General features: G+C 37.0%; 1 protein-coding gene across 3 annotated transcripts in view; it reads left to right on the forward strand.

Moving 5' to 3' along the window:
• The first annotated feature begins 1,325 nt into the window (after positions 1-1,325).
• LOC120767376 (protein cappuccino) overlaps positions 1,326-24,731 on the forward strand; it is a 73,582-nt gene continuing 50,176 nt past the window's right edge. For 2 of the 3 annotated variants that reach the window (XM_040093354.1, XM_040093356.1), the window contains exon 1: positions 22,610-22,827. In XM_040093354.1, coding sequence (XP_039949288.1) covers positions 22,710-22,827 — 118 coding nt within the window. In that variant the 5' untranslated portion in view covers positions 22,610-22,709. Of the gene's footprint in view, positions 1,841-7,766; positions 8,125-22,609; positions 22,828-24,731 lie in introns of those variants that run through there. The other variant, XM_040093355.1, reaches the window with a different exon arrangement.

Consider the following 24,731-nt stretch of genomic DNA (forward strand, 5'->3'; position numbering starts at 1 on the left):
TTTAATAATCTCACATAATAATTCAATTAAGCAATTATAACAATAGAAAAATAATTAATGTTCCTTAAAAAAATATATAATAAAAAAGAACAAGATCATAATAAAGGAAGTAACTAAAGATAGAAAATAAATATTGAATGTATTCAATAAATAATAAATTAAAAACAATTAATAAAATAATATAGCTGTTAGCGAATGTAGGTATAAAAAAATAAAATACAATAAAAATCAAATTATTTAAAAAAAAATTAATAAAAAAATATATTTATAAACCAAAAAAATATTAAGAAAAAAACAAAATACAATCAACACTAAATACAATAAAAAAGAATTAAAAATGCAAGTTTAAATAATATATATCATAGAAAATTACATAAAAAAAACACAACTGAAGCTAAAATAAAAATAAAAATTAAACAAAAATTATATAAAAAAAAAAATTTTAATTAAAATTCGTATCAAAATTGAAATAAACTTAAAAATAACAAAAAAAATTAAAAAATTTAGGTAAAAAAATATTTATAAAATTTAAAAACGCAACACTTAAAAAAAAATATTTATACAGTTAAAAAACAAAAACAATAAAATAAACTTTAAATAAATATAAAAAACTTTAGAATGCAAGTTTAAATAATAAAAAAAATACAAAAAAAAACTTAAACTAAAATAAAAACAAAAATTATATTAAGAAAAAATAATTTAAAAATTTAATTTAAAAATACAATAAAAAAATAATACAAAAAAAATTTAAAAAAATATTTATAAAATTAAAAAAACGCACACACTTAAGAAAAAAATATTTATACAGTTAAAAAACAAAAACAATAAAATAAACTTTAAATAAATGAAAAAAAAAACTTTAAAATGAAAGTTTAAATTATAAAAAAAATACAAAAAAAAACTAAAACTAAAGTAAAAACAAAAACTATATTAAGAAAAAATAATTTAAAATCCAACAAAAAATTTCAATACAAAAAATAATAATTAAAAAATATTTATAAAATTAAAACTAAAAAAAAATTATTAAAAACAAATTACAAATAAAATAAAAATATTTGTAATAAAATAATTTTAACTTTCTATACGCATACAAAAAAGAAATCTGCACATAATAGCCAATTCTAAAGCACAATAAACCCGCTGGAAGCTGTAAACATTATGAGCTAAGAACAAAACCTTATATACTTAAAAGAAATGAAATAATATACACAAAAAGCATAAAAAAAAATTTCGGAATGACGTTAAAATAAACTTGAAAATAAAAGAAAAAGTTATTTATTTTATGAATTAAAGAATTTTTTAAATTAGTAGAAACCGAATAAAAAATTCAAAAAAAATATAACTTACATTTTTAATTTAAATAACGAAAAAACTACCCAAGCACTGTGATTACAAAAACAAAATACCAAAAAAATTAGAAAATACCAAGAAAAAATCAAACATAAAATACTTTCGCCAAACCAAAAGAAAAGTCAAAACTATTCCCATAAACTATTAAACTAATTTTTAAATAAAACAAATGTAAAAAAGCTAAACAAATTCCACAATCAACAAAGCAACAAATAAGAACCAACAAACGTCGCACAACAATACTAAGCTCAAAGTTAAGTAACGGAGAAAAAACGAGCACAATAAAGCACAACCGAACAATTAAATTCAGTTTTACGCCATCGTTTTTCACACGAACGAATCAGAAGTCAAATCAAAGCAAAAATATTTGGTTATTACATAACCAAAGGAACGTTTGGTTTGCCTTAAGTTCACTCGAACAGAATTGCAGGCAATTCCGGCGCAGGGAAATTATTTCCCTCCAACAAATTAGCCGCAATCATAATTAAAAGTAAGTGTGAGTATTAATTTCAGTCTAGAAAGAAAATTACGGTATGCTAGTAAGAAAGCTTTATTTGGGGCGGCATTGCAGTTTATAAGAAATGCTTTGGTCGGAAGTCACAGTTACATATATTTATTTAAACGATATATATAGAGCAAGAAAATCGATATTTAGAAGCTTAGACAAGGCTTTTACGCTTGATGAACCGATATTCTTCCTCTTCTTTACTGGCGTAGACTCCACTTCCGCGTTTATAGTCGAGTAAACAACTGCCCGCCTGTCGTTTCTCCTTTCCACTATTTAGCGCCAATTCGATCAGATCATTATCCACCTGATATCTCCCACGGAGAGTAGGCCTTCTTCTTCCTCTGCTTCCACCGGCGAGTACTGAATTGAAAACCTTCAAAGTTTCTATTAGGACAACATGACCTAGCCAACGCTGCCGCTGTCTCTTAATTTGCTGAACTATGTCAATGCCGTCGTATATCTCGTACAGCTCATCGTTCCATCAACTGCGCGGTATTCGCCGTTATCAATGCGCAAAGGACCATAAATCTTCCGCAAATCTTTTCTCTCGAACACCCCCTATGTCATAGTCCATACCTCCATGCCATAAAGCAGGACTGGAATGATGAGGAACTTGTAGAGTTTGGTCTTTGTTCGTCGAGAGGAACTTTCCTTTTCAATTTCCCACTCAGTTCAAGGAGGCACATGTTGGCAAGAGTGATTCTGAGTTGGCTGAATATTACTATCACAGAATTAAAGAGAATGGCGATGAGGACCAATAACAATAATGCCACTACCACAAAAATCTAGTTTAGTTATTATATATTATACCACAACAATTAAAGTAAGGGATGGCTTATGGACCTTAAGAGAAGCTTTATCATGGCAAAAAATCCTAGGATTTCCTTCCAAGTTAGTAGAAATTGTCATCGAACTAAGAACGTGTAACTAATGCTTCACGGTGGTCACCGAATTGTCCAATTGATAACTTCGAACTCTCGATCGGCAGGGTAAAATTTACAATGAGCTGATTCCATAAGATCAAACTATTAATTCGGACCTGTACTGCTAACAATTGGACTGTCTTAAGGCAACCATCGCCCACAAGCATTCAATTGTGTCAAAAAACAGAACAGTGCTTCATCAAAACAACGCCGGACCAGCACATCGACAATTAGCTCTGGATAGCTCTTATGGCTGGGAAGCCACCTTATAGTAAGAACTTGGTACCAAGTGATTACTACCAGTTACTGTCTGTGGCGTATGGTTTTGCTGGTGAATACCTAATTCAAAAGTAGCCTATTAAAACCGACTCTTCCAGCTTTTCGCCAATAAAAATGAGAGTAGCATTGTGAAATTACCTTCAAAATATCAGCAAGTTATCGAACCACACAGTGCTTGTTTGACCTAAATCGGATCATTCTAACTATACTATAAAAAAATAAAGGATATCTTTTTACTAGGCCTTATAAGTTGTATACAACAATAATGTTTAGGAAATGGGACTAGGGACAGAATGCATACTGCGTTAATGCTAAAGCTCATTTTTCAGCTATGTTTTACTCTTCGGAGAACCCGGAAGTTCAAGTAGCACAATAGACCTAAGGTCGCTGTTTTTCCTCGTTTATTAATCAATCAAGATAATACTTTTAAAATCATTTGATAAAAAGTCATATGAGCCCTGTACACTCAGCTACATTAACACCTTAACATCGGATAACGTTAAAAAATCCATCTTAAAAATTCCGAGTGTATGACTCAAGTTAGCACCCATTCGTACATGTATATATTATATGTTTGCGCTTTACTTGCAAAGCGTCATAACATTTATTTCAAATAATCCACCGGAGTCAATATATGCATAAGTAATTTACAAGTGCTACTAATCAGCAAAAACAATAATGCCGAAAGGTTATTTTTTCAATAATTAAGAGTGTAATTGATATGAGTATGACAAAAGTTCATTGGAATTTTAATTTACTTTATAGCTTGTCGTAAGCTTATATTTTTAATTGCGATGACTTGCATACTATGGGACTCATGAGGTGGACTTGAAACTGTACCCAACTCTTACTGAAAACGAGGTTGGTTTGAGTTCACTTACACGAGTTACAAAAAATACCCTGTTTTCTGATTTTTTCGACGGTCACACATAATACCCAAAAAATAAGGTGGCATTTGAATTTAAACTGCGCGCGTCGTAGGATTTGGAGAATTATTTCTTTTTTTTAGGTTGGTAGTACTGTCAGTCACATTTATGTCAAATTTCATGTCAAAATATTTATTAGTGTTTGAGATACGTGTCGTTTTGTGAGCTGCTAAAAGTGAGTTTTTCGTTTTTTGCGATGTCGAAATTTGTTGAGCAAAGAAATTGCATTAAATTTTGTTTTTGCAATCAATTTTCGGCAGCGGATACGTTGAGGATGGTGCAAAAAGCCTTTGGTGATGAGGCTATGTCTAAAAAAAATTTTACAAGTGGTATAGAGAGCTCCAAGCCGGCCGTGAACGTGTCGAAGACGAAGAGCGTCCAGGGCGACCATCAACCTCAACTGACGAAGCTCACGTTCAACAAATCCAAGATTTGGTGTTGAAAAACCCTCGATTAACAATTAGAGACCTTGCTGATGAAGTTGGCATATCGAAAGCCTCAGCCAATACCATTTTGAAGGATGTTTTGAGCGCGTCAAATCTCGACTGGTACCGAAAACATTGAATTTTTTGCAAAAAGGCGTCGAGTTGAAGTGTGTGAAACGATGCTTTTCGACTACCAGGATGTCATGAAACGCATTTTAACTAGCGATGAGACTTGGATCCATGCTTACGACCCCGAAGCAACCGATCAATCGAGCGAATATCGTGCCAAAAGAGGGCCGAGACCAAGAAAATCGCACCAAAGTCGCTCAAAAATCAAGGTCATGTTGACTGTTTTCTTAGATTATCGTGGTGTTGTGCATTATGAATTCATTCCAACCGGTCATACAGTCAACAAGGAATATTATTTGAACGTTATGGGTCGTTTGCGTAACGCTATCAGCCTAAAAAGGCCGGAATTGTGGAAAGACAATTCTTGGTTTTTACACCACGATAATGCACCATCCCATGCTGCTCTCGTAATTCGTGATCATTTCGCCAAAAACTCAACCCATATCGTTCTGCAACCACCGTATTCACCTGATCTGGCGCCGTGCGACTTCTGGCTGTTCACCAAGCTCAAAAGACTTCTCCGGGAACACCGTTTTTATACGATAGGTGAGATTCAAGCCGCAGCGAAGACGGAACTGAAGGGCATCCCGGAAAGTGACAACAACCAGTGTTTCAAAGATTGGAAAATCCGTTGGCATAAGTGCATTGCACCGGGAGGGGATTACTTTGAAGGGGATGAAATTGATTTGGAAGAATAAATAAAGAATTTTCAAAATAAATACAATGTCACCTTATTTTTCGGGCACAAGTTTATAAAAGAAGTAGTAAAATAATGTTTCCAAATAATAAGAGATTTACTTGGGATTCACCGAAACCGTGTAGTCCTTATATTCAGACCCATAATGCGTAGCATAACACATAGTTACGAGTATGTACAGCAAGGTATAGTGAAACCTGAATAAAGACAACAATAATAAAGAGTCTAGCACTAAGATATAACGCCAGGAGATGAAATCATCGACATTCATTGTGTGAGTTTATCCACCGAAATATCCGAGCTTCAATCTTAAGCAGGCTGACCTCACTGACTTAGGCTATCCCAGGAAACTCAACCATCAAAGATTGGCATGCTAAGATTAAACGTGGTGAAATGAGCACCGACGACGGAAGAAGAAGACGAAGAAGAACTCAGTGGACACCCAAAGAGGTTGTTTCCGAAGAAAACACAAAAAAGTTCACCAAATAATTTTGAATGACTGTAAACTGAAAGGGGCGAAGTGTACAGATGGATCCAAACCAGATAATCGAGTGTGAGTTAGTGGGTTTTCGGCAGAATTAGATACCAGAAGCGTCTTCCGAATACCGTCACTTGGTTAACTGTAAAGATTTTATGAATGTGCCATTCACGAATATTTGGGTGGCTCTCTGCAAAGTTGGTGCCGCGGGATCTTTTGACTAAAAGTTGATGATTCGCAGCAGTGTTTGGAGTATATTAAATCGAATTCAAACCAATTTTTTGCATCGAAATGTGACAACGGATGAAACCACCATTTCACTCTGAAGTCCAATCGACAATCATCCGAGTGGACGGCACACAATGAACCCGCTGAAAAGCGTGGAAAAACGCAACAATAGGCTGGCAAGGTTATGGCGTCTTTATATTGGGATGCGCGTGGAATAAGTTTTATTGACTACCTTGAAAAAGGAAAGACCATCAACAGAGTGACTATTATATATACATCGTTATAGAACCCTTTGAAGGACGAAATCGCCAAAAAAAAGCAAGTCAGTGTAAACGATAGCAAGTATCATGAGTTGAGCTTATAAGTACCTGTGCATCCTTCATATTCTCCAGATTTGACTCCAAGTGACAATTTCCTGTTCATAGATCTCAAAAGAATGCTCGCTGTGAAGAAATGATCGTCGAAACGGAGGCCTACTATATTTTAAATCAAAGGACAAATCGTACTGCAAATATAGTATTAAAAAGTTGGAACGTCGGTACAATCTGAGGCGGGCTGAGTAGAATGGTACTAGGGCAACTTAGTTAGGGAGTCTCGAAGATGATGCAGGGAACATCCGATGAGCTTTGAAAATGTCGGGGAATGTTCACTTGATGGTTTCTTCTTTGCACTTATATCCACATGATTAGTTGGGTTGAACGAAGTCGCTAGAGAAGAGACGCAGTTCGCTTTATCACGAATGGATCGAACCTAAGGGGGAACGTTGGAGGAGAAGTTTTCTATCGAAAGCTCCCCATTACTTTAAGTTTTAGACAGAGTTTTAGACAGCGAAGTATGCACTCTGTTAGCAAAACGGTAATATTGACATTTAGCTCGCTGTCAGTGCCTTCAGGGTAGTCAAAAAGTGTCTGACCTCAATGGTAATAGCATAAAATTACTTCATTATCAGATTGTTTTTAATAGCGGAGTCGCTGGGAACTACAAAGACTATGAGCTTGCAAGAAAAGTCATCCTTACTTCAATCTCATTAGACTGGGAACAAATCAGTGCGCGCTAGTCTTCTGCATCTGGGAAGGAGGACAGTGGAATCATTCAGGCACTCTCTCATACACAATCCAGCTTTCGCTCGACGAAGGCTGCAGTATTTTGGTAGTCATACCTTTGAATTGCTTCGAATATATATTAACCGTCTCAAAAAATATGGGACAAACTCAAAACCCTTCTCAGATCTTTTTGATTCATTATTAGGAATTCTGGATATTACAAAGTACCGGCGTTTCTAGCTGTTTCAGTAGGACTACTTATGACCTCTCAAATATCGACCTGATTACGTAACCCTACCTAAACTGGGTTCCTATCCTATGCGAATGGACACATATTCCACGAACCCAGCTTAGGTAACGTTAGTTAAACAGGCTGATATGATGCTAATTTTAGGTTTCACACAATTTGTTGATACCTTCTCTTTCTTCTTTGCCTATGATATTATGTCTTCCTCATCCACTTTATTAAAAAGAAAGCAATTCTTGAACCTTTAAAAATCCCTTAGACTAAGTTATCTACTCAAATAATGCTTATATTCTGTATTTTTTTTCTTTCGCATCAACTCGAGACAGTATGGGGTAGCAATAAGATCATTAAGAAAATACTAAAGAATCACTCATTAACAAAACATTGCTTTCTCGAATTCATTCGATATCACTTCACTTTGAATTTAAGTAGAAAATTAATACGATTAAACAATGTTGTAATTGACTTTAATACTATTTGATTTTCTTCTCTTCTCTACACCTCACCGTTCATCGCTTCTCTTGCAATTGTAGCGAACCCGCTCAAGCGCACCGACTAACGCCGACAGTATGGGCAATACGCAAACAAACAATAGCGCGCCAGCTCATGAGCCGCAAACGCCGACAAATGGCGCAGGTGGTGGCACTGGTGGCGGCGCTGGTGGCACGCTGAAGAGTCGTCGCGGCAGTCGAGTCAAAGTTTTTGCACGTTTCAGCCAAAGGAAACAAGCAACGCAGCAACAGCCGACAGCGTCCGCATCGAAGGAGGCCATCGTCGCCACACCCACATCGACTTCCGCTTACGATGACTCGATCGAGGAGGAGCTGCTGATGCTACGCCAAAGTCATGCGTCTGTGATAAGGCAATTGGAGGATGAACAAATGGATTTTCGTAAGTTTGTGGCTTTCATTCTATTGTGTCTTGTAAAACAGTTTTGGTTTACTTTCTTCCTCCTCCGTTTTGTTTGGTTCTTACTTTGTTGTTGGTGTACATATTAAAAACTTGCTCCTGAAATCCCTCTACACATATACTCTACTCTATAGTATATACCCTTACACATATATACATATATACCCCTAATGCTACAGCAGTTGCTTATCAAGTTTCACCAAATTGTTGTTTTTATTATTATTGTTGTTCATGTTGACTTGTTTGCTTGTTACATTTGTTACCGTTACTCTGTACTTCCTGCGAAGAAGTTGCGAAATTCTATAAATATGTCTATGTATTTTTAAATTAAACGGAAATGCAATTTGTAGCGTTAAATATTTACTGATTTTGGCAGTTGGCTGATTTACTAGCGTTTCGTTTTATAATTGTTATTTATTGTTCATTATTCGTTCTTTCGTCTTTTCATGTTTCGCTGTTCTTAACTTTAATGCTACTTTTATAGACATTTTGATTGCCTTTTAAAAAGTTGGAAAATATCGCAGAAAAAAGAGTTTTTTTTGCGAAAAGTTGAAAGTTAATTTTTTTGCGATTTTCCTCTTTCCTCTATGTTGTTGTAGTTTCCGCGTAGTGTGTGTAGAAAACAATTGGCAAATCATTTCATTAAATACAAGCAAATACCCAAAGCGATTTCGTTAAATTCGTAAATGGACTCAAAAATCCAATTTTTTTAAATAAAGTCTTAAAAAGTTTTTGAAATATTTTCTTCGACTATATTTGGCAAAAAGTACGGTTTTGTAGAAAATGTCAGAAGAATAGTCTGACCGATAATCAAAACGGCAAGCATAGCCGACAATTGTAAAGACTCTCTTGTGGTTTGTACTTTTTATCTTTCCCAAAAGAGTTTCAACGCCGAAATAACAGCGAGTCGCTCTGATCATCTCTTCTGCCTCGAGCCCAGCGATAAGAACTCGGCCGCATTTGTGGAAATTCGTATGTAGTCTTCAAAGACATAAATATAGTATTGTTATACTGGCCGACTATAACGCCATGCATAGACCTACTGGTCCTTAGTAATGCCAGTTGGAGGTTCAGTTTAATTTGAGGTGAAGAATTTGTCACACAGGACGTCAACGTTTTTTGCGAACTTTAAGAGCGATTTGTTGTTTACATTTGATACTTTGTCCAGTTTTTTGAACTCCGAAGCTCCTAGGTACTTGGGTCGAGTTCTAAATACTTAATGCTGAACAAACGCATAGAAGGTGTTCCAGCGTCTCTCTCTAACCAAATACAATGGGTTTTCTAAGTTCTGTAAAATTAAACATGAATTCGGTTCTCATTGCCTTCCCGTCCATAGAAGAATGGGAAAGGGGTGAAGTGTACAGGGAAGAAGTAATAAGCATCTACTTGTATATGGATGGGTCCTAACTAGATAATCGAGTGAGAGTTGAAAACACACCAGAATCGTCTTCCGAATACCAGATAACTACAGTATCTTCCAAGCGGAGATCAGAACAGTTAAAGAAAGACCTCTTATTCTGACAACAAATGTATCCACATATACAGATAGCCAACCGGCTTTTAGATCACTAAAGCCCTTGACGGTTTCGATATAGACAGTGAAAGAATTCCGTGACCTCTTCCTATTCTTATTTCGCGATGGGATTTCAGATGAATTGCTCGGAGCAAACACCACCCTATAATTAGACACCAGAAAAGAATTTATATGCTTCTGGCTACAAAAAACTCTTGTAGGGGTGTAAACGGGTCAATGTCCAATTGGCAGACGTACCAGCAGACTGAGAACTTCATACCATAAGACAATAGAAGCTGTCAGGAAGTTAAATAAGGAAAAGAATCGCAACTATTCTTGACGATAACTTGGAGGTAATACAAATAAAATCTATTGTACTGATGAACTTCAAGAACAGCACAGGGTGGTTGAGAAAGAACACCAGTGACGGAGAACAGGAGTGACGGAATTTTAATCCCTGTGGTTTCACAAAAAGCGTTTTAAAGGCTTTGGTAAATTGTCAAATATCCGAGTGGAACTACTTATCTATCCACTTAGACGAATATAGGCAATGATCAACGGACTTTTCGAAATGCTATAGAATTAGACTTGAATCGGTTCTCAATATTGCCTTCCCTTCCATAGAGGAATGAGAAAGGAGTGAAGTGTACGGAGAAATAGTAATACAAGTAGGTATGTATCTATATAATAGTGAAATGATTGATTTTTGACGAAATGGCAGCTATGCAAAAAAGTAGTTAAAGAAGGTCATGTGCAACTTTCACCCGATAAGTCCGGCCATTACGGAAAAATTTTACTCATCAACTCTGAAAACAGCGTTTCGAGCATATAAGGTTTTAGGAGCTGCCTACGCTCACTTAAAAATCTATTACAACTACACTCATATCCAGTGGCGTAGCTAGTGGGGGACGAAGGGGGCCATCGCCCCGGGCGCAACGTCTTGGGTGCGGAAAAATGGTATTTAAAAACTCCAATTCGGGCAAAAATTCCTGCAAATTGTGTCAAAAGTGTACAAGATATAGGGAAAAAAAATGGGTTTTTTCTATAGCTTTTAATAAGATGTCTTGTAAATTTACTATCAATTTCCTCAAAAACCGAATTGAGAGAATTTTGGAACTTCAGAATTAGCGTGGCTTCTAGTTCCTAAATTTTGTATACTTAATATCGAAGATATTTTGTAACTTTTGTTCGAACCACTTCATGAAACTTGAAGGTAGGTAGATAAAGGGGGGCGGCAGAACATCCTTGGCCCCGGGCGCCCGAAGTTGTAGCTACGCCACTGCTCATATCTCTAAAAGTATTTGCCGAATTAGCCCCAAATTTTTGGAAAATATTCACAAATATGTGTAGATTCAAAATATTATATTTATACGAAACAAAACACCGATATTATTTTTAACTCACAACTGAATATACTGCTTAACTAGTTATTATGGTCTAAATGTCTACTGATGAAAGATTTCTTCTCGTTCGTTTCAATTGTTCATAGAACCTTCGCAGATGTTTTCAACTCATCTGTTATTATCATATTCTACGATTACATAACATTTATTACGACTGATATGATGAGAGAGATATTAAGTATTAAACTAGTTCCTCAGTATAGGATTTTGAGATTATCTTCACTCTTAGATAACTAACATTGTACCAATTTTGCTGATGAGCGTCACTTCTATACTTTTTGCGCACTACCAGATATTTTTTCGCTTTTAAACCTTCTTTTAAGAGATCTCATTTTGAGAAATTAGCACAGCTATGCTCCATAATATATGTTTTGTGCATTGATAATGCAATATATACTACTTCCATGGATATTATTAAAAGGAAAACTCATTTATTAAAGGATAAATAGGGAGACAATATGCAATAAGGATACAAAAAAGGATATTAGATTAGATAAATAAATGAGGATTGCACCGGGACCTAAAATCTATTGTGCCTTAGAAAAATAAGGATATACGCTAAATACCAGCTCCGAAAAAAGAAAAATCTCACATGAAGCCAAATCTGGCGAGTACGGTGGCTAAGCAATGATTGTAGTTTCGTATTTGGCTAAAAACTCAATCCAAATAATGCTATAGATTGCGTATTTACTTATTTTGGTACGAGTGTAGCGTTGACACGTGTTGAGTCGATCTATAAAAAATGTTAATACTCTGAAGCCAACACTACGATTTTAAAGCACTGTTACTTTGACCTATTTCTTTAACTCTTTCGATGTTATCGTCATTAACAAAGGGTGGATGGACAACTCGCATGTAGCAAGTTTTCGATGGCTTCACCCCCATCAATGAATGCTTTGTGCCACTCACTAACTTCTGTTTGTTATAAAATACAAGGTTCGTTCCAAAGCAACCCGGACTTAACGCAAAAAAAAAAAACAAAACAAATGGTTTTTCGGCAAAATCAAAAAGTCCTTTTTACTTTGGAACAAACCTTGTATACTCCCCAATACATTTCTGCAAGATTTGAAATGATTCGGTAGCCAAGATTCCATGTAGAATACAAAATTTCAAGCAAACTTAGTTCAGTTTAAATAGACCAGCACAGGTATGAAACAATAAACGATCTTATGAGACACATAACTTGTCAGACAGACCCTTCTTTTACTTTCGAATATTGTACCAAAACTTGAATAATAGACCCCAAGGATCTATTAATATACCTAACCTAATAGGCAGCTTCATAGATGTCTGTTTGAAATGATGTAAGGAAGATGAAAGAAACCTAAGTATTGATGGAACATCCGCAACTCAACATAAAAATGCTAAGGCGAATATTTAAAATATGTAATTGATTTGCCTGGATTGATAAAGAGCCAAGACGGTTCATCTGAAATCTCAAACAAGAAACGGACTTGGAATAAATTCAACTCAACTTCACTCAGGCTGCAACAGTAGGTAAATAATTCCTATATCTAAAGGAGTATGGAGAAATATGGGTTCCTACATCTAGCGGAATGTGACTCTTAATAAGAACAGATGCTCACAAGACCGTAAAAATGCTTTCCGTGTTAAAGGAATAAAAAACTAAGTATCGACGGAAGATCTCGAACTCAACATAAGGCGACTATTTCTCTTAGAATGATTTCATTCGACTGAAAAACGACTGAGAGCCAGACGCTTCAACTTAAGTCTCAATTAAGAACATATTTTTTAATGGAGCCATCTCACCATCTTCCATACTTCGACAGTAAATAAATTTTGCTTTTTATTCAGCCATAGTCTCAATATTTCGAAAAATATAAGTCTTAATGAAAACTAGAAGCTCTCTAGACACCGTCAAAATGCATCTCTCGTTAGAAAAATTTTGTAGTAGCGAATCTTGCAGAGCCTCTGTAATCATAAGTTTAACGTTTAGTATGACACAAGAGCAGAAAAGCTCCCTAACAGCCCGGAGATCGGAGATAATTATCTGAGAGTGCCCTCTTTGCAAACTCATCAACCTTACAATTCGGGTCCAGGTAAAGGTATAGCTGTAAAACTGTTATAGAAAAGGCTTACAAGCTCAGTAGCAGTTATTAATGAATAAAACGCGGTACATAACTAATTTTTATCTCTTGGTCAGTAAAGTCAGGTTCAGGTCAGGTCAGGTTACATTTCGAAGGAATAAATCTACTTCTTCGGCAAAGACAATATCCGCTGCTTTAAAAACGCTGCAATGGTCGGCATTAAGCTTAGTTTCAATATTAAAATATCAAACTAAAACGGGTGAATTTCAGAGATTTTATGAACAAATTCTTAATACTTTAAAATAACCTTTGAATTGTAACGAATGCCTAAAATATTCGCAAAGCCGAATGTATTTCAGTTTCTATATTTTACTAAGTATAATAATATCACAAATTTAGCAGCTGTCACTGAAGCGCTTAGCTTAACAAATCCTTTGAAAACTCACAGAAATATTTATAAATACACTTATAACTGTATATACATATGTATTTATGAAAGCCATATTACTATTAACACCAACAGAAGTGTCGTCGCTTCCAAACACTTCAAAACTGATTTGCATTCTTTTGAAGCAGTAATACTTTGTACACAAGCACTAACAACTATTTCAAACTGTATTTGCACACAAATGCCAACACAAGCGCACACAAACACACACACACATACACAGAGATCAAGTGTTAACTGCAATCGCAACAAAATTCATAATTCATAAGCTATACATTGAATGGAATTGAATATTTTTTAAGCCTTTCGCACGTAGCGAGAAGTGTGCTTTTAGGCGTTCGTGCATATAGCCAAAGCAACCACAGACAGAATGCAGTTACTTTGGCAATGTCGCGCATTATAATGACATTTTTACGTGTGTCTATATATTTGTAAGTATTTTTGTGTGGATGCATCGGTGTTTGTGTGTATGTGAGTACATGTGACACAGTCAAAGCAACGGCATAAAGCCCTCAATCCGTTCGTTAATACATTCACCTTTACAGTTTTTCGCTTGTTTATCTAAAGTCGGCGGCAGCACCGAGATCTCTCACGCATACAATCTCCTATAGAGAGCGTTGAGGCTGGTGTAACAAACCTATCAGCTTTTGGTTGAAAACCATTCATATAAAACTACACAAACCCGAACATTATTTTTTCACCTACACATACAGTTAGATAACTATAACATTAGGGTGGTCTCTTTGCGGGCCTGAGATGGTGTTACGTTACGAACTCCCTGAAGCGTAGTAATCCTTTCGGACACAAATTTCAACAGACACTTTGGACACACTGAGGATACCTCTTCCAGTGTCTCATACCGTTGGACGCCAAGTGCTTACAGTGCGAGACAAATGCACAAGAGATTCACTAATGAATCCCTGGTACCTTGCTCTAAACCATTTCTGTAAGCTTTTCGATCTGTCAGCCGTACTTTGCAGTGCCGTGTGTCAACACCAGACTGTGACCAGTGCGTATTCCAAACATGTTCCAATAGTGGCTTCTATCAAGTGACAGCTAGAAGCTTTAGTTTAGTACACATGACTTTTGCAGTTTAGCATCTAGGTAAATCTTTTTATCGCATTTGATTTTGCCTACCATGCTCCTGTCCAGATCGTCGTATGGACACCACATAGGGTTCCCAATATGGATCAGATTTTTCACGAGTGAGCGTCGTAGACCACTCTTGAAATTCTCGTCCACTATCTCATTGTTCTCAATGCCTTTGTGACCTGGCATCCAGTAAAGTCGCTTTAATCTGGCTACACTCTCCACTGCTGCCCTGCTTTCCAAGACACTTGAGGTCGATATGCGAAACGAAGTTAAGATCTTGATAGCTGTTTGAATTACCAGTTTAGTGGTCTGCTAATGCATTAGAAGCACGCTCAGCAGCTTTCCCGCAAAGACCTCTGCTTGTAATAAACTCCAATGTTTCGGCAGCTTAAAAGGCTGACTTATACCTAACTCTGGACAATGTAATATATCTCTCATAAACTCTGTCTTCCAATTTTGCGCCATCATGTAGGGTAAATTCAACAAATTTTTTCGGACGTCGTAAGTCTTTAGCTCCTAACAAACACATACTTTACATAAATGTAGTTTCTCACGGTAAAGAAATCGTGATTTATAAAAAAACAGGCCTAACAAAACGGCTTAACAGCCTCAAAACTATATACAATCTGATCAAATTTGACCCGGATTGCCAAAAAATATTTCGATTCACGTAATTTTGTACTATTATCGCCTTCAAAATAGTCTCCTTTTGAGCCAACACAAGCATGCCAAGAAGGGTTAATCGAGTTTTCCATACACTTCTTATAAGCCTTGGCTGGGATGGGCTTTAATGCTTTGAGCGAACTTTGTTGTCATCGATTTCTGTCCATTTTTGGACCACTACTCACGATACTGTTGAAAAGTTTCGACATCATATTCATAAACCAACATCTCGTCGCCAGTAAAAATGCGTTTAATGAATGTAGGAACTTCAGCTGTAGTGTCAAGTATCTCTATTACGACCTCTACTCGACGTCATTTATGCAAAGCGCTGTGATCTTTTAGTACGAGTTCTAAACATTGACACGCTTTATATCAAAGCATTAACCAAAATGTGTTGAGTGGATCCATAAGAGATGTTGAGATCCTCTGCTATCTCTGAAGTCGATACAGCGATTTTCAAGCTTGCTTTCGAAAATTACGCGACCTTCATTGAATGCCCGGTGCCACTCAAATACTTGTGTTGGTGAAAAAGTGGACTCTCAAAACACAATTGTTTTCAACGATTCTGTAGCATTGATTCCATTGGAAAAACACAATTTCAAACAAACTTGTGAGTTCATTTTTTCCATGGTAAAAATCGCCAGAGGCAACCTTCGAGTCGTATATAAACAGCTGCCAAACAAAGTCATTGACATATGGTGATCAAACTTCACACGAACATTGTTAATGATTCGCAGTTTAAATGGATCGGTCCGAGTCAAATTTGATCTATAGTATGATCAGCGTGTCTGCATCTTATGAAAATCCACCTGTCGGTCAATTTGCCTTTGTTTTTCGAAAAAAATCACATTGTCTTCGGATGTGGACTCCAGCAGCTCAATCGCAACTAGTCTGTCAGCAGAGGCCATATGGAGTGCAAGTAGTATATGGCGGCTGATATTAGTTTCGTGCTATAGACCAGCTGTTGTTTTACTAGTGCAGCGCTGTGAATGATGTGGTCGAGTTGATATTGATGATGCACGAATCGGAGGACTGGCATCTCGCCACTGACGTTTGAGGATAGCCGCCGACTTCAGTTGTCCGATTAATCGGCTTGCATTTTTCAAAAACAGTTTTTTTGGTTCGAAAACAGGAAGATATGTCCAAAACGGTGTGTTCACAGTGGCCAGGGTCAAATTACATAAAGTTATCTTCAGTTTTAAGACAGTGTGAATCAATAATTCTTTAGGATGCACATCAGAATCTTCTTTTTCAGCTGTAAATTTTCGCATATTAAGTTGACAATATAAATATCACACATAGATTTGTTGACAGCTTTCAATAGTTTTAAAAACACCCTTTAGAAAGGGTGCTCCATTTCGAGGTTCCCTACTTTTTTAAAGAAAAGTTTAAAACTTAATGGGGAATGTTTACTAACATTCGAAAGAACATTGTTTGGCATTTATTTTCTGAAGTTTATCTTGACCAACCCAAAACGTGAAATTATCTGCTCACGAAGTGTTCTCTCAATAAATCCATTGATTGATGCGATGTGTGGGAAGTGGCGCCGTCTTGTTGAAACCGAATGTCGCCGAGATCACAAGATTCGATTCCAGGCATAAAGCAGTCGGTTATCATGGCGCGATAACGGTCTCCATTACCGGTTACGTTCTCAATGGCATTATTTTTGAATAAATATGTTTCGATGATTCTTCCGGCGTAGAAACCACTCCAAACCGTTATTTTTTCTGAATAAAATGGCAGCTCTTGGATCTCTTCAGGTTGCTCTTTATCCCTCTTTATCCCAAATGTGGCCAATACATAGAGCGAAGCGTTGTCGCTTGGGAAGTTCAAAGGGCTGCAGTTCTTTCACAAACTGTATTTTGTACGCCTTAAAATGTCAACATAAGATGCGCCAAGTCGCTCAATACGGCAATCTGAATTGCTGCAAACGACGCCAAATCGACTCTCTGCCTCCTTCGTCTACTATATTTTCTTTGCTGCGTGCTGGGCGTGCTCTATCCGGTCGAATATTATCCAACAATGAATGCTGGGTCCCAAGATGGGTGATGATGTGGCGAGTAGTACGTTCAGTAAACCGATTATGTTGACCAAAAGTTGAGCGAAGCGCGCGAAACCGTTATTTACAGAAAGTGAGTTTTTGTAAAAAAGTTGAACGGTTTGGAAACGCTGTTCAGACGTAAGTCGTTCCATGATGAAATGCTAACAACACTGAATAAAAATAACATGACCGCTGGACACGACTCAAGCTCGATCTGTCGAAAAAATATTATTGATATCTTTGTCTCTGAAAATAAATAATTTTTTTTTTCAATACTTTGGGCCCACCCTAATAAGCATAATATATATGTATACAGGTGTGTACATACACCTGCACACACTTGTTGACACTTTCCTGCAGCCTCCACGCGGTGACGGTGTTGCCACACACATTTGAACACACGCCATTACGTAACAGCAGCGCTTGTGTTGCCGCTCGTCACGCGGCCAAAAGTCTAAATTCAAAATCAAATTTCGTACGCTTCAAATATTTTTATGGCAATTTTTCTGTGCCCACATGCCCCGCACCGCCATCGGTTTCCAATTCATTTTTTCAGCCATTCTCTTTGTGCTGTTGTTTGTTGGTATGTGTGTGCGTAGGTGCCACTACCCACCGCTGCGCTTTTGCCGCGTGAATTTGATTCTTTGCTGCGGTGTTGCGTTGTGAACGAGTTGAGCGTTACGGCGTGTTGCGTTGCGTTGCGCTCCGGGGAGTTTCGCAGCTGAAACGTGGTCAATTAAGTTTGCAACGTAACAACGCGCTGGCGTGTACCATATTTATGTGCCACGGTTCGCATGCGTGTGTGTGTGTGTGTGTGTGGGAGACTGTAATTGAATGTACATTTACAGTTAGTATAACTTGCCACAGAACGCTGCACAACTACCGAATTATGTCGTTGCATTGCCGTCATTACCGGCGGTGCTGCACAAAATGCAAAATATGCACCGCTACACACCCACACGCGTGCCCCAACACCTAACGGTGCATCAATACCGTGGCTGCGGAGCATACGCTCCCGAATGCGCTTGGTTGCCTGTTTCGCTCATTGACAACTCCCGTGTGTTGCCGCAGGCGTTCGAGTGTGTATGTGTGTGAGAATAAACTTTTCGCCAGGCGATCTGGCATAGGCAAACGATAAATTCGCGCATATTAAAATGCACAGTTATAATCGTACGGATATAAAACAGTTATGTATGCTGATTGCATAAGCGTAGCGCTTGTGCAAATTAAAAACAAAACTTATGCAGAGTTGTATTTTGAATATTGAAATCCATAGTGGCTACTGATTATAAATTCAAACTCTTTCTCGAAACTGTGATGTCTAAGGAAACTCAATTTTATAGATAAGGGTAAATTATTTAGTCTTGTGTTAGTGGCTAAATTCACAAAATTTAGTCAATAAAAACTTATGTTGCATACTTTTTGGCGCTAAATGATGTGAGCTTATTTCATTCACTAAAGGGAAGGATATATAAAATTCTCAAACGTTTAACGAAGTAGGTGTCATAGAAAAATTCATAAATAGCTGCACTAATCGTTCCATAAACTAAAAGATTCCCCTCGGAAAATTCCAAGTTCCAAAGGAAATTGGTATCCGTCTATAACACTAACAATTATTTTTTCTTAAATGGAGTTCGATGACCTCGAAACTAACAAAATGAGCTACTATTATCAGTGGAAGTGAAATCAGCGCCACGCATACCTATTACTGGCACTGCCTTGTATATCTAATCTCATGTCTCGAGAGGACCATAAGGAACAAGAAGTTTGCAGACATTTCACTAACGCGCAGACCTTCAAATTTTGGAAGCGGTCATTACAACTTTGAATAGGTTTGAGATTATCGAATCTGAAGCTAATAGTTTTGAAACTATTCTACGATAGAACAATCATAGTAAAATGGCGCAGTGCGCAGACATAACGGTATGTAAGTAAGTAGGGCCAGCTCACAAGTTGAAGTTCTCTCGCCAGTTCTGATCACGGTTGTCAATGATATTCTGGAAAAGGTTGAGAAATTCGACTGTCCAGTGATTGCCTATACGGATAACGTAGCTCTCAGAATTGAGGGAAAAATTCTAAATACGGTGTATAAGCGAACTCAGGGGTACCTAAGCATTTTAAGCAACTGGGTTGGTCTCTCCATAAATCTTAGTAAGACTGAACTAATTTTACTCACTCGAAAGTACAAAATCCCAAAGTCCCATCTACCATCAACAGAGTCTTCGATCTTTTGACAGTTTTAAGTACCGAGGTACCTACCAATAACAAGATGACAGACATCTGTTGCCCTGTATTGCTGACGGAGAGCTATCGGCAAAGGGTGGTGAATCGCAACAAATATGGCGCTGATTGCCTTGTTGCAGTGAACTTAAACTAACGAATCTGGGTATTTAGATACCTGCTGCGCACTATGGAATCTTCGAGACTTCGATTTCACTCAAATAATAATAGGATTACCAGGTAGCCGAGCCTAGCCTTACTTGTCGTTTCCCCGCTAACACACCTTCATGGGAGGCATTGGAAGGTAAGACTCGCTGGAGATGAGGGACGGTGAGCTTTTTTTGGAAAGATTAGAAGCTTGCGGAGAAGGTTGGTGGTGGAGTACACTATCAGGGATTTTTCATCAGCTCCAGTTTTAGGCTTCTTGACCACAGGACATAGAGTCAGTTATTTTTCATGGCATTGAAATAGTCTTTGGTGTGCGTTTTTTTATGAATGTCTGAGCAATTATAGAAATGCAACTCATTTAAAATTTTCATAAAGCAAAATAGGGTAAACCTTGTAAATGTTAATTAAGAATAGAACTCAGGAAAAAAGGTTTAAATTCGGCGAGAAACATATCGAGGATATAAGGGATGAAGCTCTCTTTAAATATGCTCACCTTACAATGGAAATTATTAAGCTAATTTACAATTTGCTATACATATCAACCTCTTTGATTTCATTAATAATTCAATTAAAGAGTACCAAAAGTGTAAGTGAAATAGATTTTTCTAATCAGAAAATTTTCAAAAATTTCCTATACAGTGTCTACTCTCTGCAGAAATATTTAGTTTCTTTCATACAAATTATTATAACTTTTCCATAAATTTATTAATTTTTGACGAAAAGCGTAGGAACAGAAATTAAATATAGAATAGTATACAAATGTCTGGAACCTTGACCCCAAATGTGGTCTCCCAGCTCAATAATAGTTATTATAACCTATAGAATAAAGAGAACTTATATCATCTAAATGGTTATTAAACGTACGATCTACTTTTGCTAAAGATTCTTTATAATATGTTATATAACATAGCTATGTTGTTAATTATTTTATATCGAACTCGGAATGACTTTTATCCACAAGCTATTGATGTGTAATAATCAACCACAAAGTCAAAGTTCCGAAAAACCAAACGAACACTCAAATAGACGAGGAACGAGCTAGGTAGCTTAAACTCGGAATGACTTTTACCATCAAGCTATTGATGTATAATGATCATCTAGGATGTACAATATTGTGAAATACCAAACGAACACTCAAGTAGGCAAAGAACGAGCTAGGTCGCTTAAATTTGGAATGACTTTTATCATCAAGCTATTGATATGTAATGTAACATTCTAAAAAATCAAACGAACACACAAGTAGACGAAGAATGAGCTACGTCGTTTAACCTCGGAATGACATTTATTCTCAAGCTCCTGATGTATAATGATCACCTACGAAATACAACATTCTGATAAAACAAACGAACACTCAAGTAGACGAAGAACGAGTCAGGTCGCTTAAATTCGGATTGACTTTAATCCTCAAGCTATTGATGTATAATGATCACTTATGATATAGAACTTTCTGAAAAACCAAAAGAATACTCAAGTAAATGAAGAACGAGTTAGGTCGCTTAAAATTTGGATTTTAAAATAACTTTTTAATAACTATGTTATAACTATGTTGAATGTAAAGTACCACCACTTTTATCTTCCACAATAGAATGCTGAAAAAAGTAGAAAAGGTCAAGAGGTCACTATATACTATACATACAATATCAACCAACTCTATGTAGAATTCTGATGACATTTGAAACCTTTCATATAAAAATATGTTTAAAATCTTTTTCTATGATATCGTCGTAACAAATCTGAAAATATTGGTAGGTACCTTGCTTCTGAGGGCTTACGTTTTGAATAAAACTTGTGTTGAGTGTTGGGAAATCTATGCTCAATATATATTTCGTCAGAATCTAGAGATCTCTAAGTTAAAAAGTTACATCAGTATCTAGACATCATGAGGATCTACACACCTTTGAGATAAAGAGATACTTACATCACCAACTGTGTATTTCGAAATCTTGAGATTTAGAAAGGTAGTTCCTTCGTAGTGCCTAGCTGAAAAGTTCGGTGTCTTTGAAAATTTGAAATACCGACGCGGTGAAACCAATTAATTGTTATATATTTATAATTATATAGTATATGTTTCTACCATATCACTCTCATCATAACATCACTATTAAGAAGTTAGTATTTGAGTTGTGAAGCCGTTAGTTTTTCATAACATCAGTCATACGAAATTTGTATTCGAGTTTAAAAACCTTTAGTTTAGTATTGTTCTACTAGAATGTATTATTCTTTCCTCTTATATACAATAGATATCTAAAAGCCTTCTTATATCTACATATGTACTATAATAACTTGCATGCAGTTATGTTCGGACTTTCTCCACCTGTTTTCGAGTTAAAGTTCAAGTTGCGTTATCAAAAGTAAGATTTAATCCCTATAAGAGATGCTAACAATAACAATATTTTGAAAATTTTAATAAATCCGAAACGCGCACAGGAAAAAGTCAAAAACCACAAACGACAAAGAAAAAGATATCGAAGTTCTTCAGCAGAAAAGTGGAACACGAGACGACGGCAGTAGAAGCAGCCACCACAGAAGATAACAAGAAATTGACAGGTACCAAGCCAAAGCGACCCGCAGCAAAGCCGCCTGAGACAAAAGAAACGCCGACAGTTGTTCCAAAAGCAAACACCACAAGCACAGAACAAGCGATAACAGCAGCGCAACAAGTGAAAACAACAAAATCAACAGCAACAACGACAAGCAAAGAAATAAGATCAACAAGAGATTTTGAACACGCAGCACCCACAAGCCGATCATCACAGCGAGAGCGGCCATCAGTAATAGCGGCAGCGAAGCCGTTGGCGGCACAGTATACAGCGACGCTGCTGAGGCAACGGACGAAGAGCGTGAATCGTTAGACTACGATGATGATGACGGCTACAATGTGGACAACGCTGGTGTTATATCGCGTGAGACAACGAATGCTAGAAGCAGACAAGCAAAACAAACACGAAAACATGCCTTGGAAGCTGGCCAAATGGAAGCAACAACAGTTCATTCCACCGTGTCGCTGGAAGATTTCCAAGCGCTATCGACGACGCCGACAATAAACAACAACGCGGCCACCAATTGGAATGTCAACGCAAAGCAAAATGGTAGAGTACAAAAACAAGCCGCTACGAAACGTAGGGCTATAATGAAACACGCATTGAATGTGACGGAGAGGTGTAGTGGTACCAGCAAGCCGGTTGTGTTGTTGAGCGTGGTACTCAAGTGCTCACTGAACCACTATAGCAGAGAGGCTTAGTTGAGAGAGCGCGCGTTGTCAGTGTTGAGCTTATGTAGATGCTGGTGTAGAGTTGTGTAGAATTGTATGCAATATAGTACACAACCGTTATCATATCTCAAGCGCTTCATATTGTAATGGGCCCTTGCATAAGCTTGGTTATTTCTTGATTTGGATAATTTGCCCAGCAGCTTTGTGCTCAATGACTTTTCGTTTTTTAGGCATAACATTTACTCGTTTTTATGACTATTGTCTCTTCAGTATTTAAAATGCTCTCCCAGTCATGAGCACAACAACCGTAGATCGTAATAGAGCTTCCGAAATACCTTAAAGTGATCTAGAAATTGTAAAAAGCTGAGAAGAGGCTCAAGTCAGTCTAAACTTCTACTATGTAGTAATAGTTCCCATTAAGTAATAGACCACTTTCGAAATTATGAAGCATAGTTTAACCATGAAGTTAGTTTGAGGACTAGAAATGAAAATTGATCTGTTCGTATATTTTTAAGAAAACTTCGGAAATCTTAATAAGTGAATAACAGATCAATGGAAAAGTATCCTGTAGGTAGTAACCTTATAAAGTGAACAACGGGTCAATTGAATAGTCCCCTAACGTAGTAAAACATGGTTCCATTTGAGAGCGATGCACTGATTCCAGTGACCCTCCAAATATTCGATACCACTTTTGTAGTACGAGTTGTCATTTCTTCTTAGTTTCGGTGATCATCTCGTCATCCGACGAAATTTTCTTCCCAACGAGCATTCCTTTGAGATTTAAGAACCGGAAACAGTCGCTAAAAGCCCGATCTTGAGATTGCGGGGGATGCGGAATGAATTCGTAACCCAATTTCTGGATTTTTTATCAAATTCACTGACTTGTGACGCCCTGCATTGTCTTGGTGAGACAGCACTTTAGTTTTCTTCAAATGCTGCCACTTTTCTACGATTTCGTCCCTCAAACAGCCCAATAAAGCTTTGTAATAATCGCTGTTCATGATCCCACTCTTTTCAAGGTAGTCAGTAAAAATTATTCCATGCACATACCAAAATAAAGCCGCCGTAACCCTGCCAGCCGACTGTTGCATGTTTCCACGCTTTGGAGCGGGTTCATTGTGGCCAGTCTAGTTTGACGACTATCTAGTGCGCTTCGGAGTTAAATTGTGGAGCCATTTTTCAACCGTTCTCACATATCAATGCAAAAACTCGGGTTTATTCAACTTGAACATCTCCAAACACTACTCCGAATCATCAACTTGTACTTCATTTTAGTCAAAAATGAGTTCACCCACTTTGCACAGATCTTTCTTATATCCAAATATTCGAGAACGATAAGCTGTACAGTTGATATCTTTAGATTGCCTGCTATCTCGAAGATCTTCACTTTAGTGTCCTCAGAAATTATTATATGGTCTTTTTTTGATGTTTTCTTCGGTAACAACATCCTTTGGGGGTCCACTGAGTACACCATCTTCGATGCTCATTTCACCATGTCTAAACTTAGCATAAGATTCTTTGATGGTTAGTTCTCCTGGTGCAGTGTCCGGAACTCATCATCAAGCTAAGTTTTTCTTTAACTGTAGCAAATCCCGTTTATCTATTTTTTTCACAATAACAAAAGCTGCTGCATTCAAAATGATCATAATTCACAAGGTTAGGGTTAACTAAGTAACATATAAATTCAATTCTGGGCCATCAGTGTGACAGGCCGGAGATTTTTCAATGGACCTTGCGCTAAGTGATCATATACACCTATAAACATTGCTAAAATCTACTGGC

This window comes from Bactrocera tryoni, chromosome 2 (assembly GCF_016617805.1).
Source record: "Bactrocera tryoni isolate S06 chromosome 2, CSIRO_BtryS06_freeze2, whole genome shotgun sequence".
Lineage (NCBI taxonomy): Eukaryota > Metazoa > Arthropoda > Insecta > Diptera > Tephritidae > Bactrocera > Bactrocera tryoni.